The following is a 16205-nucleotide window of genomic DNA, read 5'->3' as shown; positions in this document are numbered from 1 at the left end:
AGCAGACCGACCTGACACCAGGACACACTCTATCGGTGTGAGCAGACCAACCTGACACCAGGACACACTCTATCGGTGTGAGCAGACTGACCCCTGACACCAGGACACACTCTATCGGTGTGAGCAGACTGACCCCTGACACCAGGACACACTCTATCGGTGTGAGCAGACCAACCCCTGACACCAGGACACACTCTATTGGTGTGAGCAGACCGACCTGACACCAGGACACACTCTATTGGTGTGAGCAGACCAACCTGACACCAGGACACACTCTATTGGTGTGAGCAGACCGACCTGACACCAGGACACACTCTATCGGTGTGAGCAGACCGACCTGACACCAGGACACACTCTATTGGTGTGAGCAGACCAACCCGACACCAGGACACACTCTATTGGTGTGAGCAGACCAACCTGACACCAGGACACACTCTATCGGTGTGAGCAGACCAACCTGACACCAGGACACACTCTATCGGTGTGAGCAGACCGACCCGACACCAGGACACACTCTATTGGTGTGAGCAGACCAACCCCTGACACCAGGACACACTCTATTGGTGTGAGCAGACCAACCTGACACCAGGACACACTCTATTGGTGTGAGCAGACCAACCTGACACCAGGACACACTCTATCGGTGTGAGCAGACCGACCCGACACCAGGACACACTCTATTGGTGTGAGCAGACCAACCCCTGACACCAGGACACACTCTATTGGTGTGAGCAGACCAACCTGACACCAGGACACACTCTATCGGTGTGAGCAGACCAACCTGACACCAGGACACACTCTATCGGTGTGAGCAGACCAACCTGACACCAGGACACACTCTATTGGTGTGAGCAGACCAACCTGACACCAGGACACACTCTATTGGTGTGAGCAGACCGACCCCTGACACCAGGACACACTCTATTGGTGTGAGCAGACCGACCCGACACCAGGACACACTCTATTGGTGTGAGCAGACCAACCTGACACCAGGACACACTCTATCGGTGTGAGCAGACCAACCTGACACCAGGACACACTCTATTGGTGTGAGCAGACCAACCTGACACCAGGACACACTCTATTGGTGTGAGCAGACCGACCTGACACCAGGACACACTCTATTGGTGTGAGCAGACCAACCTGACACCAGGACACACTCTATCGGTGTGAGCAGACCGACCCCTGACACCAGGACACACTCTATCGGTGTGAGCAGACCGACCCGACACCAGGACACACTCTATTGGTGTGAGCAGACCGACCTGACACCAGGACACACTCTATTGGTGTGAGCAGACCGACCCGACACCAGGACACACTCTATTGGTGTGAGCAGACCGACCTGACACCAGGACACACTCTATTGGTGTGAGCAGACCGACCCGACACCAGGACACACTCTATCGGTGTGAGCAGACCGACCTGACACCAGGACACACTCTATTGGTGTGAGCAGACCAACCTGACACCAGGACACACTTCGCTGGTGTGATCAGACCGACCCGACACCAGGACACACTTCGCTGGTGTGATCAGCCACCTGCGCAGCCCAGGGACGCTGGGCCCACACATCCCGTCGCAGCTCCAGGCACCGACACGCTTCCCAGGGAGCCGGGCCCCTCGGTCAGGACCGTGCGCAGCCTGATCTGTGGCAAGAATTAAACTTTAAACACACTGAGAACATTTTAGGCCAGACCAATTTTTCCAGCTATAGTTTAGGATGACTAAAAATAGAGTTTTGCAATGCCAACTGGTGGCAGCTTTAATAACCAGAGAGGGATAACTTGTTCTGTGTGTCCCCAGGGAATCTCCATCTCCTCTCTGCACTGAAGGATATTTTGACACTTGTTCCCATTGCACTGTCCTCTCCAGATCCCACCGGGCTCCTTAATCCTGGACCGGTACCAGACCACAAGCAGCACTCCAGGCAGTGCTCAGGATCCAACGAGCTGCTCCCTGTCCCCCGCGGGTCCCCTGTGCACCCCCAGGCTCACAGGATCTGCCGGCTGTTCCTTACAACGCTGAGCCCACCACCCGGCGCGTCCTGGTGCCACCCGGCATGTCACGGTGCCACTGAGTGCGTCCTGGTGCCACCCGGCGCATCCTAGTGCCGCCCGGTGTGTCACGGTGCCACTGAGCGCGTCCTGGTGTCACCAAGTGCGTCCTGGTGTCACCAAGTGCGTCCTGGTGCCACCTGGCGCGTCCCGGCTCTGAAAGGAACAGGCTGCCCGCCGAACAGCCCTGCCCCCCAAACGCACGCCCTCGCTGTGGCCCAGGGCTGGTCCAGCTCCGCGGGGCCAGCGCTGCCATGGCAGGTGTCGGTTCGGCAGCCAGAGCCGCTCCCTGCACAGCCCTGGAGAACCTGGAGCTGCTGCCCAGCTCAGGGTGCCCGTGACCCCCTGCACCACCCAGCACGTCAGCTGCTCCCCAGCACCACCCAGCACGTCAGCCGCCCCCCAGCACAACAGCCGCTCCCCAGCACATCAGCCGCTCCCCAGCACCACCCAGCACGTCAGCCGCTCCCCAGCACCACCCAGCACGTCAGCCGCTCCCCAGCACCACCCAGCACGTCAGCCGCTCCCCAGCACCACCCAGCACATCAGCCGCTCCCCAGCACCACCCAGCACATCAGCCGCTCCCCAGCACCACCCAGCACGTCAGCCGCTCCCCAGCACCACCCAGCACATCAGCCGCTCCCCAGCCCATCAGCCGCTTCCCAGCATCACCCAGCACGTCAGCCGCTCCCCAGCATCACCCAGCACAACAGCCGCTCCCCAGCACAACAGCCGCTCCCCAGCACAACAGCCGCTCCCCAGCACAACAGCCGCTCCCCAGCACCACCCAGCACAACAGCCGCTCCCCAGCACAACAGCCGCTCCCCAGCACAACAGCCGCTCCCCAGCACCACCCAGCACAACAGCCGCTCCCCAGCACAACAGCCGCTCCCCAGCACCACCCAGCACAACAGCCGCTCCCCAGCACAACAGCCGCTCCCCAGCACAACAGCCGCTCCCCAGCACCACCCAGCACATCAGCCGCTCCCCAGCACCACCCAGCACATCAGCCGCTCCCCAGCACAACAGCCGCTCCCCAGCACCACCCAGCCCGTCAGCTGCTCCGCCGCGGAACAACCGCAAACACTGTGATCCAGGTGCTGACACCCCTGAAGAAACACCAAAGAAAGTGACTTACACAGGCTGTTCCCAACATTTAACAAGGGAATAAAGACTCAAAGGGAGAGCAAAGGGAGGTACAGTCCACAGCTTAAGCTAAATATGTATTTCACATTTCTAAACTTTGTAAAGTGTATTTGCTTTAAGCAAGTAAAACAGGGTATCTAAACTCTATGTTCTCTATCCCAAATGGCTTATCCAAAGTGATGCAAGATCGACCTGGACACCACCCAAGGCTGCAATCGCAAAGACCTATTTATTTGGAATAGAAACCAAACTGGGTTAGAGAGGAGCAGACGGGCTGATCAGAGGTATAAAAAATTAACTGCAGGAAAGGATTCAAAGAATGGGGCGCGTGAATGGCAGAGCAACGTGTATTTACGGAGATATAAAACAGGGATACAAAATGGTGAGTGGGATTTCAAAACACCAAAACTTCCACAGAGCATCTGAACAAGAAAACACTTCAACTGGAGAGTAACTTATTTCTAAACCAGTAAGATGAGACACTTCTCTGCATCAGGCATGATGAGCTGCCTTATGACACAACTGGCGTAAAGAGCGCAGCGGGGGTTTGAAAGAGCTCAGGTATTTATACAGAACACAGGAACACCCAGAGAAACAACCAAGTCCTGAGTCTGCACCCACCACTGAGCCACCATCAGGAAGCCCATGTCCTCCATCCCCATCACCAGAGGAAGCCCGTGTCCTCCATCCCCATCACCAGAAGAAGCCCGTGTCCTCCATCCCCATCACCAGAAGAAGCCCGTGTCCTCCATCCCCATCACCAGAAGAAGCCCGTGTCCTCCAACCCACCACCCCATGTCCATGGCTCCCTGCGGACCCACAGCAGCTCCCCCTCCCCAGCCCATCACCTCCTGCTCCCCACACAGACCCGCAGTCTCTTCCCACCACGACAGTCCCAGCCGCCCTCTCGTCCTGTTTGGCCAGGATGCGGCAGAACACGTCACGGCTGCCCTGGAGCCTGCATGGGCTTGGTGGCCAGGACCACAGGGCTTGATGAACCACCAACTCCCCACTCTCAGCTGCTGCATCTCAAGCAACTTGGCCTTGAAACCTCCAGACGTGGGACAAATTTGTGGATGAGAAGAGAGGAGAGGAACAGCAGTTGCTCATGTCCAGCTGCCCCAGGAGAACGGGCTAAAAGGAGACACCAGGGATCTTCCCACGTGGGGCAGGAGCCACCAGGGACCCTCGGGCTCCCGCAGCGTCAGCTCATCACAGCCATCCCCACACGGGGACAGGGCTGCTCAGACCCGGGAGAGGAATCACACGGGTCTGGCGGAAAACCACCCGCAGACCTGAGAGGGACCAGGACCGCACTGGCACCTGCTCACCACGGCCTTGGGCAAGCAGCTGCACATTTCACGAGCAACAAAACTGCTTCTTCCAAACACATTTTTTCACGTCCCCGAGATATTTTAGTTTTATTCAGCTCATTTTCTTTTGTCCTTCATGAGCAATTCTTCTCTTCTTCCCCTTCCATGACTCATTTTTCAAAGTTTCCAACAACAAGGGGAAATAATTTATCTGTGTCTCAAGAAACTCATTATTCCTGAAAGATCTTCTAACTTCCAGACGCTGACCACGAGACAACCAGCGGAGACCTGTCACCCCCAGGCTCCCACGCACCAGCCGCCTCGCCCCCAGGAGCACACGCGGTTGGGGACCGAGCACGAGGTGTCGCTCAGGTCGCTCCGGGTGCACGTCCAAGGCTGCCGTGCCCGTCCAGAGCCCCTTCGGCAGAGCCGCGGCACCGGAGACGCCGGGAACGCCCGGCAGGCGATGGGGACAGCTCTGCCCGCTCCCGGTCACCACCCCCTCCACACACCATGAGGAATGACAACCCCTGCTCTCCCGAGCCCTGGTGGGATCCACAGTCACACCTCAGCACCTCCGGGGCCTCGGGGCTGCAGGAAGCTGAACAGCGCTCACCCGCCCCACAGCCAGTTCACGGCGAACCCGCAACGCTGGGGACAAAGACAGGTCTGAGTGCATTTCAGTGCCCAGGAGAGCGAGAGCTCCTCGGGTGGAAGGGAAGAACACAGGAGAGTGAGAGCTCCTCGGGTGGAAGGGAAGAACACAGGAGAGCGAGAGCTCCTCGGGTGGAAGGGAAGAACACAGGAGAGCGAGAGCTCCTCGGGTGGAAGGGAAGAACACAGGAGAGCGAGAGCTCCTCGGGTGGAAGGGAAGAACACTCAGCATCACTGGGCTGTGAGAGCTGAGGGAGCGAAGCAGCAGCCCCTGCCTGGCGCAGAGGAGGCTCTGGAGCCCACGGGACGGGGCGGCTCGGGCTGCAGAGCCGGCTCTGGAGCCCACAGGACGGGGCGGCTCGGGCTGCAGAGCCGGCTCTGGAGCCCACGGGACGGGGCGGCTCGGGCTGCAGAGCCGGCTCTGGAGCCCACGGGACGGGGCGGCTCGGGCTGCAGAGGCCACGGGAGATGCTCTGCAGCACGGGGTGGGACCCCTGGCCGGAGCCCTGGGCCCTGCTCAGAGGTCACTGTCACGAGCCTGGCAGGCAGCACTCGAGACCAAGTCACTGCTGCTGTTAGCGAAGGAGAACTCAGGCTCCCTTTTCCAAACCAGGACCTGCTCGCAGTGCCTCTGGTGTCTCAGCCAGCTCACCACCGTCTGTTGTGTCTAAAGACACGCCAACAAATCATTAAGACAGCCACGAATACTTATTTCAGAAGTTAGAAGAGATGAAGGCTGAAGTCTGGAAGGTTCCAGAGCAGGCAGAATAGCGGCAGGTGTCAGTGGTTTGAGAAGCGCAGCATGACCAGCCGAGCGTGGTGAGGGTTTCAACCCGCTGGCCATGAGGCTCCGTTGCTGTTCCAGCGCTTTGTCACCCTCGGCTCTGGGTCCCCACAGGCACAGGCCGCGCGAGGGGGAAGGTTAGAGCCTTGGCTTTCAATCCAAACGATCAATGGCTCCGTGTTTATCCACCTGTACGTGGGCACGGGCAGCGCGGGGCCCTGCGCGCCCGCAGCCCCCCCGCAGCGTCCCCAGGACAGAACCGGGGACGCCACCGGAGCACAGCGAACTGCAGCCCTGCCGCTAGCAAACCATCTTCTCTGTGCAATAACAGCTCCATTCACAAGCACAATAATCCCCTCTATCTAAACAACCTCCGGCACAACCAAGAGCTGCCGTTAATGCAATAATAACTCAACAAAACCATAACCACAGCCAACAGAAATCCAGTTTGCCATTTATTTCAGAGGGTTAGCTCACGCTGCAGCGGGGAATGTCAATAAGGAACCACGCGAGAGAGGAAAACCTACTGTTGGATGCACATGGTAACAGTTGCTCGAGAATAACTCCTCCTAATCACAAAGTGCAAGGAACTGGCTCCAAAACCAGCATGTTCACGGTGTTTCTAATCCCTCCCGGCTCCAGGCTGAGGCTCAGGCCTTGCTGTGCCTGGTCTCCCAACCACTTCTCCCTGTGACCTTGCGATTTCAGTGCCGGTGCCTACTGGTCCTGCCTTTGCTTGGGGCGCTCACATCTCATTTCATTTCTCATTATCAGTGAGAAGCAGATCAAGGACAGACTCTCCTCTGCTGGAATTCTTTGGCTATCTTGCAAAGGAAATAATGGTATTGATTATTGCTTGTTGTCATCCAACAGCTACCAGGACAGCTACAGCACGGTCCAGACAGACACCATCACCTTTCACCGCGCTCTTGAAGCCCAACCAGCTCCCCGGGAGGCCCGAGGAGCCCCGTCAAACGGGGGGTTCAGCGCGTCGCTCACCGCACCCAACCAGCACACGGGGTGCAGAGCAGCGCCCAGCAGACCCTCACAGCGTCCGTCTGTCGCAGGGAACGCGGGCGCAGAGCAGCGCCCAGCAGACCCTCACAGCGTCCGTCTGTCGCAGCGAACGCGGGTGCAGAGCAGCGCCCAGCAGACCCTCACAGCGTCCGTCTGTCGCAGGGAACGCGGGTGCAGAGCAGCGCCCAGCAGACCCTCACAGCGTCCGTCTGTCGCAGCGAACGCGGGTGCAGAGCAGCGCCCAGCAGACCCTCACAGTGTCTGTCTGCCGCAGGGAACGCGGGTGCAGAGCAGCGCCCAGCAGACCCTCACAGCGTCCGTCTGTCGCAGCGAACGCCACCTCCCAGCGCCACCGCGCGCTGTGGGACCCTCGGCTTCCCCTCGCCAGCCGCCAACAAGCAGCGTCTGCTTCCCAACGGCCGCGCTGCAGACAGCCCTACGCCAACCCCGCGCGCTGCGCCGCTCTCCTCTCCCACAGCAACCCGCAACCACCGGGGCTCCTTGCGCCGCAGGGACGGCTGTCAGGTCCCTCACCAACACACCTTAACGTGAGACACCAGCCCCACCACAGCCTCCGCGCAGCCGCCTCCTGTCCCTGCGGAGACCCTTCCCCAGCACGGCCCCGGCCCAGACCCGCGCCCTGGGACGGCTCCTCCCTAGGCATCGCCCTCCGAGAGCGGCGCTCCTGCCCCGCACGGCTCCAGACACGCTCAGCTCATCAGGCAACTGCCACCACAGCGCTTTGACAACGCTGCCCAAAGCGGCTCCCACCCTTTCCCAAGCAGCTCTCCTGCTCATATCCCCCACACTTCAACACTTCCTCCAGCGCCACCTTCTCCCTCGGGACCCTCCACCCCCAGCCCCCGGATTCCCAGGAGCTCGGTGACCCCCCAGGTGGCACATCCCTTCCCGGACCCTGATCCAAGTCCCACGGCTGCAGAAGCAGCTGCCCCCGGTACAGCAGCTCCAAACCACACACCCCATCGCCTCCCATTGCTGCCCCCGGTACAGCAGCTCCAAACCACACACCCCATCGCCTCCCATTGCTGCCCCTGGCCCGGGAGCTCCAAACCACACACCCCATCGCCTCCCATTGCTGCCCCGAGCACGGCAGCTCCAAACCACACACCCCATCGCCTCCCATTGCTGCCCCGAGCACGGCAGCTCCAAACCACACACCCCATCGCCTCCCATTGCTGCCCCCGGTACAGCAGCTCCAAACCACACACCCCATCGCCTCCCATTGCTGCCCCTGGCACAGCAGCTCCAAACCACACACCCCATCGCCTCCCATTGCTGCCCCTGGCACAGCAGCTCCAAACCACACACCCCACCGCCTCCCATTGCTGCCTCGGCCCGGGAGCTCCAAACCACACACCCCATCGCCTCCCATTGCTGCCCCTGGTACAGCAGCTCCAAACCACACAGCCCATCGACTCCCATTGCTGCCCCTGGTACAGCAGCTCCAAACCACACACCCCATCGCCTCCCATTGCTGCCCCTGGCACAGCAGCTCCAAACCACACACCCCATCACCTCCCATTGCTGCCTCGGCCCGGGAGCTCCAAACCACACACCCCATCGCCTCCTATTGCTGCCCCCGGCACGGCAGCTCCAAACCACACACCCCATCGCTTCCCATTGCTGCCCCTGGTACAGCAGCTCCAAACCACACACCCCATGGCCTCCCATTGCTGCCCCTGGTACGGCAGCTCCAAACCACACACCCCATCGCCTCCCATTGCTGCCCCCGGTACAGCAGCTCCAAACCACACACCCCATCGCCTCCCATTGCTGCCCCCGGCACGGCAGCTCCAAACCACACACCCCATCGCCTCCCATTGCTGCCCCGAGCACGGCAGCTCCAAACCACACACCCCATCGCCTCCCATTGCTGCCCCCGGTACAGCAGCTCCAAACCACACACCCCATCGCCTCCCATTGCTGCCCCTGGTACAGCAGCTCCAAACCACACACCCCATCGCCTCCCATTGCTGCCTCGGCCCGGGAGCTCCAAACCACACACCCCATCGCCTCCCATTGCTGCCCCGAGCACGGCAGCTCCAAACCACACACCCCATCGCCTCCCATTGCTGCCCCTGGTACAGCAGCTCCAAACCACACACCCCATCGCCTCCCATTGCTGCCCTTGGCACGGCAGCTCCAAACCACACACCCCATCGCCTCCCATTGCTGCCCCTGGTACGGCAGCTCCAAACCACACACCCCATCACCTCCCATTGCTGCCCCTGGCACAGCAGCTCCAAACCACACACCCCATCGCCTCCCATTGCTGCCCTTGGCACGGCAGCTCCAAACCACACACCCCATCGCTTCCCATTGCTGCCCCTGGTACAGCAGCTCCAAACCACACACCCCATCACCTCCCATTGCTGCCCCGAGCACGGCAGCTCCAAACCACACACCCCATCGCCTCCCATTGCTGCCCCTGGTACGGCAGCTCCAAACCACACACCCCATCACCTCCCATTGCTGCCCTTGGCACGGCAGCTCCAAACCACACACCCCATCGCCTCCCATTGCTGCCCCTGGTACAGCAGCTCCAAACCACACACCCCATCGCCTCCCATTGCTGCCCCTGGTACGGCAGCTCCAAACCACACACCCCATCGCCTCCCATTGCTGCCCCCGGTACAGCAGCTCCAAACCACACACCCCATCGCTTCCCATTGCTGCCCCTGGTACAGCAGCTCCAAACCACACACCCCATCGCCTCCCATTGCTGCCCCTGGTACAGCAGCTCCAAACCACACACCCCATCGCCTCCCATTGCTGCCCCTGGTACAGCAGCTCCAAACCACACACCCCATCGCCTCCCATTGCTGCCCTTGGCACGGCAGCTCCAAACCACACACCCCATGGCCTCTGCAGCCCAGCCCCACCTCAGCCAGGCTCCTCCACTCCCGCCAGCTCCTGCTTCCCGCCAGCTGGCTGCAAAAAGGTTCTTCCCACCAGCTGAAGTTCCCCCTGGTTCCAAAGGAGCCACAAGTCACTAAACATGACAAAGCACCGGCCGCAGCGGTTCCGCTCAGGCGCTGGGTTCCGGTTACCCCATCACTCCGCCTGTCTGCAAGGCCAGGGTGCCCGATCCAATAACTGTCAATATTCCTGTCCTCGCAAAAATGAAGCAGCACCTCAAAAGCGGTAAATGAGGGAGCGCTGCCCATCTGCGCTGCCTGGAGATGTTTCATAAGCGAGTCACTGAAGCGATGCTCTGTTAACTCTTCTCATGCCCTCCAGGCCACGCACGAAGGAACCAGCCCGAGCGTCCCCAGCGCCGGGAGCCGCTGCGTGTCCTGATCCGCTCGTCCTCCCCACAGCTCACTTTCCCTCTGGAGATCACATGAAGATATGCAAACAGCTACTGGTGAACGCAGGATTTAATGGTTCTGTTGCAATTACTGAGGAATGGCATCAGGACCACCTACTTACTACAAATGCACCAAGAGACACGGAGGGTGTGACAGAAAACACGGGGTACGTGGGTGAAGACAAGAGATGGGAAAAGCACTTCTGACCCAAAAGCCTTGTCCGCCTGTTGGTACCTTCCGGCCTCCTGGACAGAAACACCCCCACCCCGCGACAGCGGAGCACGCAGCCCCACAACACCCGCGAGCTCCAAGGGCCCTGCGGGGAGCCCGACCAGCTGGCGCGGCAGCCGCGGCACAGGCACTTCGCAGCTACAGAAATGCGTCAGCGGGAGCAACAGTGGGTCTGCTTGGGCTGCCGCCTCCAAGGGGGCTCCAGCGCCCGCCGCACAGCGCTCTGGTGTGCTTGAGACAGCAGTTCACAGCATCACCAGCAAGCCCCAGCTCCCACTCTGGAGCTCAGATCCACGTTACAGCTAACGCAACTAGTCAGATCAGCGGCTGCTCCCGCCCGCATTGCAAGAGGCACCAGCAAGGAAAGTGGAGGCAGGAAGATGAACAGAAGATCCTTAAACTTTCTATGAAAACCTATGGAATTAGCCCACTTGCAGAGGAAGCCTCTTCTCATCCCCGTCCGCTGGAAGCTGACTTACAACCTACCGCAGGGTTGACATGTCTTCCAAGAAGTCTGCCCGGCAGAAAGGGCAACACCATCACCCCTCTGAGCCGCTCACCTCCCCGGGAGCTCTGCATCACAGCGGCTCCAAGCTCTGGTCAGGAAGAGCTTCCATGCCCGCCGGCCCCGCGCCACTCTCAACCCGCGCCACCAGCGCCCAGCAAGAGAGGGGTGGACGCTGGGAGCCCTGCAGATGGCCCCTGGCACGGCGTGAGGCAGGGGCACTCACAGGGACCACAGTCAGCCCCAGGCTGCGGAGAACAGGGTTGAGAGGCACCTGCTCCTCCTGGGGTCCCAGCAGAGTATGGTGCCCACTGCCCTGCTCCACAGGATGGGACCAATGAGCCAGGGCCCGACTGCAGGACCAGAGCCCCAGGGCCACACTGAGGAGCCGTGGTCCCACACCGGGGACTGACCGGGCACCCCAGGGCCTGACCCGCACCCCATGGCCCTGCAGCCCCAGGGCCTGACTGTGCACCCAGGGTCTGACCCGGGACCCAGGGCTGGAGCTGACGCCTGGGGACCCCAGGGCTGGAGCTGACGCCTGGGGACCCCAGGGCTGGAGCTGACGCCTGGGGACCCCAGGGCTCAGCTGGGGCCCTGCAGCCAGAGTCGGGACCCCACGGCCGCAGACGGGGCAGCCAGCGCCACCAGCCCCAGCCCGTGGCCAGAGCGTGACCCCCGCGCCGGAGCAGCTCACGGGACACCCGGAGCAGAGCCCGGAGCCGCCGGGCGCCACCCCCGGCCCCCCGCCCGCCCCCGGCCCCGCCCGCCGGCCCCACTCACCCTTGACGGCTTCGCCCCGGTTGAGCTGGATCTCGCCCTCGCCCTGCGGCGCGTAGCTCTTCACCACGATGAACTTGCGGCCGGGCACGGCGCTGTACAGCTTCCGCTTGGGCCCGCGCAGCGGGGCGGGCGCGGCGTGCGGCGCGGGCTCGGAGCCGGGCCCGGGGGGCCCCGCCGGGCCGCCGGGGCTGTAAACGAAGACGTAGGTTACGGTGCTGATGCCCGGCAGCTCGCGGCTCGGCCCGCCGCGGCCCGCGGGCTGCGCCATGGCGGGGCGGGCGCGGGGCTCAGCGCAGCCCCGGCCGCCGCGGCGCCGCCCGGGCGCGGGCACCGGCTGCGGCTCGGGGGCCGCCGCCCGCCGCCGGCTCCATGGCGCGGCGCCGCCCGCCCCGCGCGGCGCTCCGCTCCCTCCGGCGCACCATGGCCCGGGGCAGCTGCCGCCGCCGGCGGCTCCTCCCCCTGCGGGCGGGGACGGCGCCGGCCCGGCCGCCTCCCGCCCCCGGCCGCCGCCCCCGCCGCCGCCGCCGCCGCCCCGACCCTCCGCCGCCGCGGGGCCGGGGCCGCAGCCGCGCACCGAACCGCCCTCTGGCGGCCGCCGCCGCCGCGCTGCCCCGGCCGGGGAGAGGGGCTGGGGGATCGGTGCCAGAGAGCGGGGCTGGGGGATCGGGGGAGCGGTGCCAGAGAGCGGCGATGGGGGAGCGGGGGAGCAGTGCCAGAGAGCGGCGATGGGGGAGCGGGGGAGCAGTGCCAGAGAGCGGGGATGGGGGATCGGGGGAGCAGTGCCAGAGAGCGGGGATGGGGGATCGGGGGAGCAGTGCCAGAGAGCGGGGATGGGGGATCGGGGGAGCAGTGCCAGAGAGCGGGGCTGGGGGATCGGGGGAGCAGTGCCAGAGAGCGGGGCTGGGGGATCGGGGGAGCAGTGCCAGAGAGCGGGGCTGGGGGATCGGGGGAGCAGTGCCAGAGAGCGGGGCTGGGGGGCAGTGCCGGGGGACTCGGGGGAGCAGTGCCAGAGAGCGGGGGCTATGGGCGCTGTGCTGGGGGCTCCGGGGAGGATCAGTGCCAGAGAGCGGGGGCTATGGGCGCTGTGCCGGGGGCGACTCCGGGCCGGGCGGTGGCAGTGGCGGGACAGGTTGCAGGGGCAGGGCCGGGACAGGCTGCAGGGGCAGGGCCGGGACAGGTTGCAGGGGCAGGGCCGGGACAGGCTGCAGGGGCAGTGCCGGGACAGGTTGCAGGGGCAGGACCGGGACAGGCTGCAGGGGCAGTGCCGGGACAGGCTGCAGGGGCAGGACCGGGACAGGTTGCAGGGGCAGGACCGGGACAGGTTGCAGGGGCAGGACCGGGACAGGTTGCAGGGGCAGTGCCGGGACAGGCTGCAGGGGCAGGACCGGGACAGGTTGCAGGGGCAGGACCGGGACAGGTTGCAGGGGCAGGGCCGGGACAGGTTGCAGGGGCAGTGCCGGGACAGGCTGCAGGGGCAGGACCGGGACAGGTTGCAGGGGCAGGACCGGGACAGGCTGCAGGGGCAGGGCCGGGACAGGTTGCAGGGGCAGGACCGGGACAGGCTGCAGGGGCAGTGGCGGGACAGGTTGCAGGGGCAGGGCCGGGACAGGCTGCAGGGGCAGGACCGGGACAGGTTGCAGGGGCAGGGCCGGGACAGGTTGCAGGGGCAGGACCGGCGGGCGGGCAGCCTGGGGGGGTTTCCCGAGGAGCAGCGTAGGGGGGCAGCCTGAGGGGAGGGGGTTTCTCGAGGAGCAGCGTAGGGGGGCAGGCCGGGGGGCCGTGTGCGGGAGGGACAGTCCGGGGGGCAATGCCGGCGCAGCAGGGTGCGGGGGACGGGTCTGGGGGCAGCGGCGGGGAGCAGCAGCTCGGGGGCGGGGGATGTGCGGGCTGCTCCCGGGGCGGGGAGCCGTGCCCGCGCGGGGCGGCGGCAGCAGCGTCCTCGGCACGAGGCGGTGCCGGGGGAGCCCTCTGTCCCCGACCCGCCGCGCACCGCAGCCCCCCCGCAGCCCCCCGTACGCAGCCCCGCACCCGGGGGCTCGGGGCTGGTCCCTCCTGCGGCCCCTGCAGCGCCCTGCTGGCAGCCCCCCGCTCCGAGCCCGCAGCCCCCCGATCTGCACTCGCAGCCCCTTGGGTGTGCACATCCTCCCCCCGAGACCCCCGGGTCCGTGGGGCCGTGTTTCCACGGCCGTGGGGGGCAGGGGGCAGGGGGCGGCGGGGCGGCGGGGTGTCCCCCGCAGACCCGCTGCTGCTGGAGCTGCTGGGGACGCTGCGGCTGGACAGAGCGGCCGCTGTGGCAGGAAAAGACGCCCCGTGTGCCCCCCCAGCAATGGCTGTGACCCAGAGCGGAGCTGGGGGACAGGACCGTGTCCCTCTGCCTGGGACACTCTGAGCGTCCCCAGGAGCTCCGGCACCGCCACGGAGCAGACACCCACCGCATGGAAACCAGCGGGACGCTGGGAACGAGACCCAACGCCAAAACAACCGGCACAAGGGGCACGGCTGCCCAGCTTGGCATCAGCCTCGGCCCGAACCCTCTCCACAAACTGCCGTCCGCAGGCTGCAGCAGAAGGCACCGTCACCCGGGGACGCGCGGGACCCCGCCAGCCCCAGCCCCAGCCCGCCGCTGCCGTGCTGCGCTCACTCGCAGTCCCTCAAGGGAAAAAACACTTAATAAGAAATAAATAGCTACCCTTTCCTTATAATGCTTCTAAATGTCACTCCGGTATCATTTTTAGTCAATGCAGAGATATTAAAGACCAGCTCAGCTCTCAAATCTCTTCCCTTCATGCTTTCAGGAGCAGTCACGAGCAGCATGCAGAACGTGTAGGTATTGCAGGCAGCTCGCAGCAACCTCTGCTCAGCGCAGCGGCTGCAGCCCCGCGGCTCTGCGTGCTCCGCTGGCCTGGGGACGCGCAGCCCACGGGCCAGCGCCGGTGGCCGCACCTGAGCCGTGCGGCCGGTGCACGGTGGCGGCACACGCGCGGGGCGGCCGGTGCACGGTGGTGGCACACGCGCAGGGCGGCTGGTGCACGGTGGTGGCACACGAGGGGGGTGGCCGGTGCACAGTGGCGGCACAGGAGCGGGGTGGCCGGTGCACGGAGGGGTCGCTGCGTGCAGGGCTGTGAGGCCTCCAGCACCACCGGCTGCAGCTAGCCCCACGCATCCTGCATGTGCAGAGCAGGATCCCCCTCCTGCCATGTTGCTTCTCCAAAGTACTGACTGCAAATCCCCTCCTCCCCTTGCTGTGCCACCGCTGCTGTTCTCAGCCGTGCAGCCAATGTGCCGCTGCCTCAGCCACCACGGAACCCCCAGCTCCACCGAGGAACCTCTGGCTTCACCACAGAACCCCCAGCCCCACTGAGGAACCCACAGCTCCAACATGGAACCCCTGGCTCCACCATGGAAGTCCTGGATCCACCACAGAACCCCCGGCGCCACTGAGGAACCCCCGGCTCCACCACAGAACCCCCAGCTCCACCACAGAACCCCCGGCTCCACCATCAAATGCCTGGCTCCACCACAGAAACCCCAGCTCCACTATCAAATGCCTGGCTCCACCACAGAACCCCCGGCTCCACCATCGAATGCCTGGCTCCACCACAGAACCCCCGGCTCCACCATCGAATGCCTGGCTCCACCACAGAACCCGCAGCTCCACCATCGAACACCTGGCTCCACCACAGAACCCCCAGCTCCACCATCGAACACCTGGCTCCACCACAGAACCTCCAGCTCCACCATCGAACGCCTGGCTCCACCATCGAACACCTGGCTCCACCACAGAACCCCCGGCTCCACCATCGAACGCCTGGCTCCACCACAGAACCCCCGGCTCCACCACAGAACCCCCGGCTCCACCATCGAACACCTGGCTCCACCACAGAACCCCCGGCTCCACCATCGAACGCCTGGCTCCACCACAGAACCCCCGGCTCCACCATCGAACCCCCGGCTCCACCATCGAACGCCTGGCTCCACCACAGAACCCCCGGCTCCACCACAGAACCCCCGGCTCCACCATCGAACGCCTGGCTCCACTGCAGAATTCCCGGCTCCACCGCAGAGCGTGCGCCCGGCGCCCTCCAGCCGGACTGCAGCAGCTCTCTGCACCAGCTCCTGTGCACTTCCCCACAACAACACTCCCTCGTCTCTCACGTCATGGCTGACAACGCTGCTGCCGGACCAGGAGCCGGTCCTTGCACAAGGGACATGGAGACCCGAACAGCGCCCGCGGTCTCGGTGGCTCCGCTGGAGCGGCTGCACGGGGGAGCATCCATCATGTGCCTCGCGATCCGGCTCCTATTGCCGTATTGATTCTGGAGCACACTCATTTTTTAATCGTTAAGGAGTTATTAAGTCAAAATGTCTGAGAAGCCTACCTCT

General features: G+C 64.0%; 1 protein-coding gene across 3 annotated transcripts in view; it reads right to left on the bottom strand.

Annotated features, from left to right (window-relative positions):
* The window catches only part of SHANK3 (SH3 and multiple ankyrin repeat domains 3), a 393528-nt gene that overhangs the window by 200339 nt on the left and 176984 nt on the right, over nt 1-16205 (bottom strand). For all 3 annotated transcript variants that reach the window (XM_082076373.1, XM_082076372.1, XM_082076371.1), the window contains exon 13: nt 11823-12010. In XM_082076373.1, the coding sequence (XP_081932499.1) occupies nt 11823-12010 (188 nt within the window). The remainder of the gene's footprint in view (nt 1-11822; nt 12011-16205) is intronic.

Source organism: Streptopelia decaocto (genome assembly GCF_964273445.1).
Source record: "Streptopelia decaocto genome assembly, chromosome: 1".
Classification (NCBI taxonomy): Eukaryota; Metazoa; Chordata; class Aves; order Columbiformes; family Columbidae; genus Streptopelia; species Streptopelia decaocto.
This window is presented reverse-complemented; position numbering and strand designations above follow the sequence as displayed.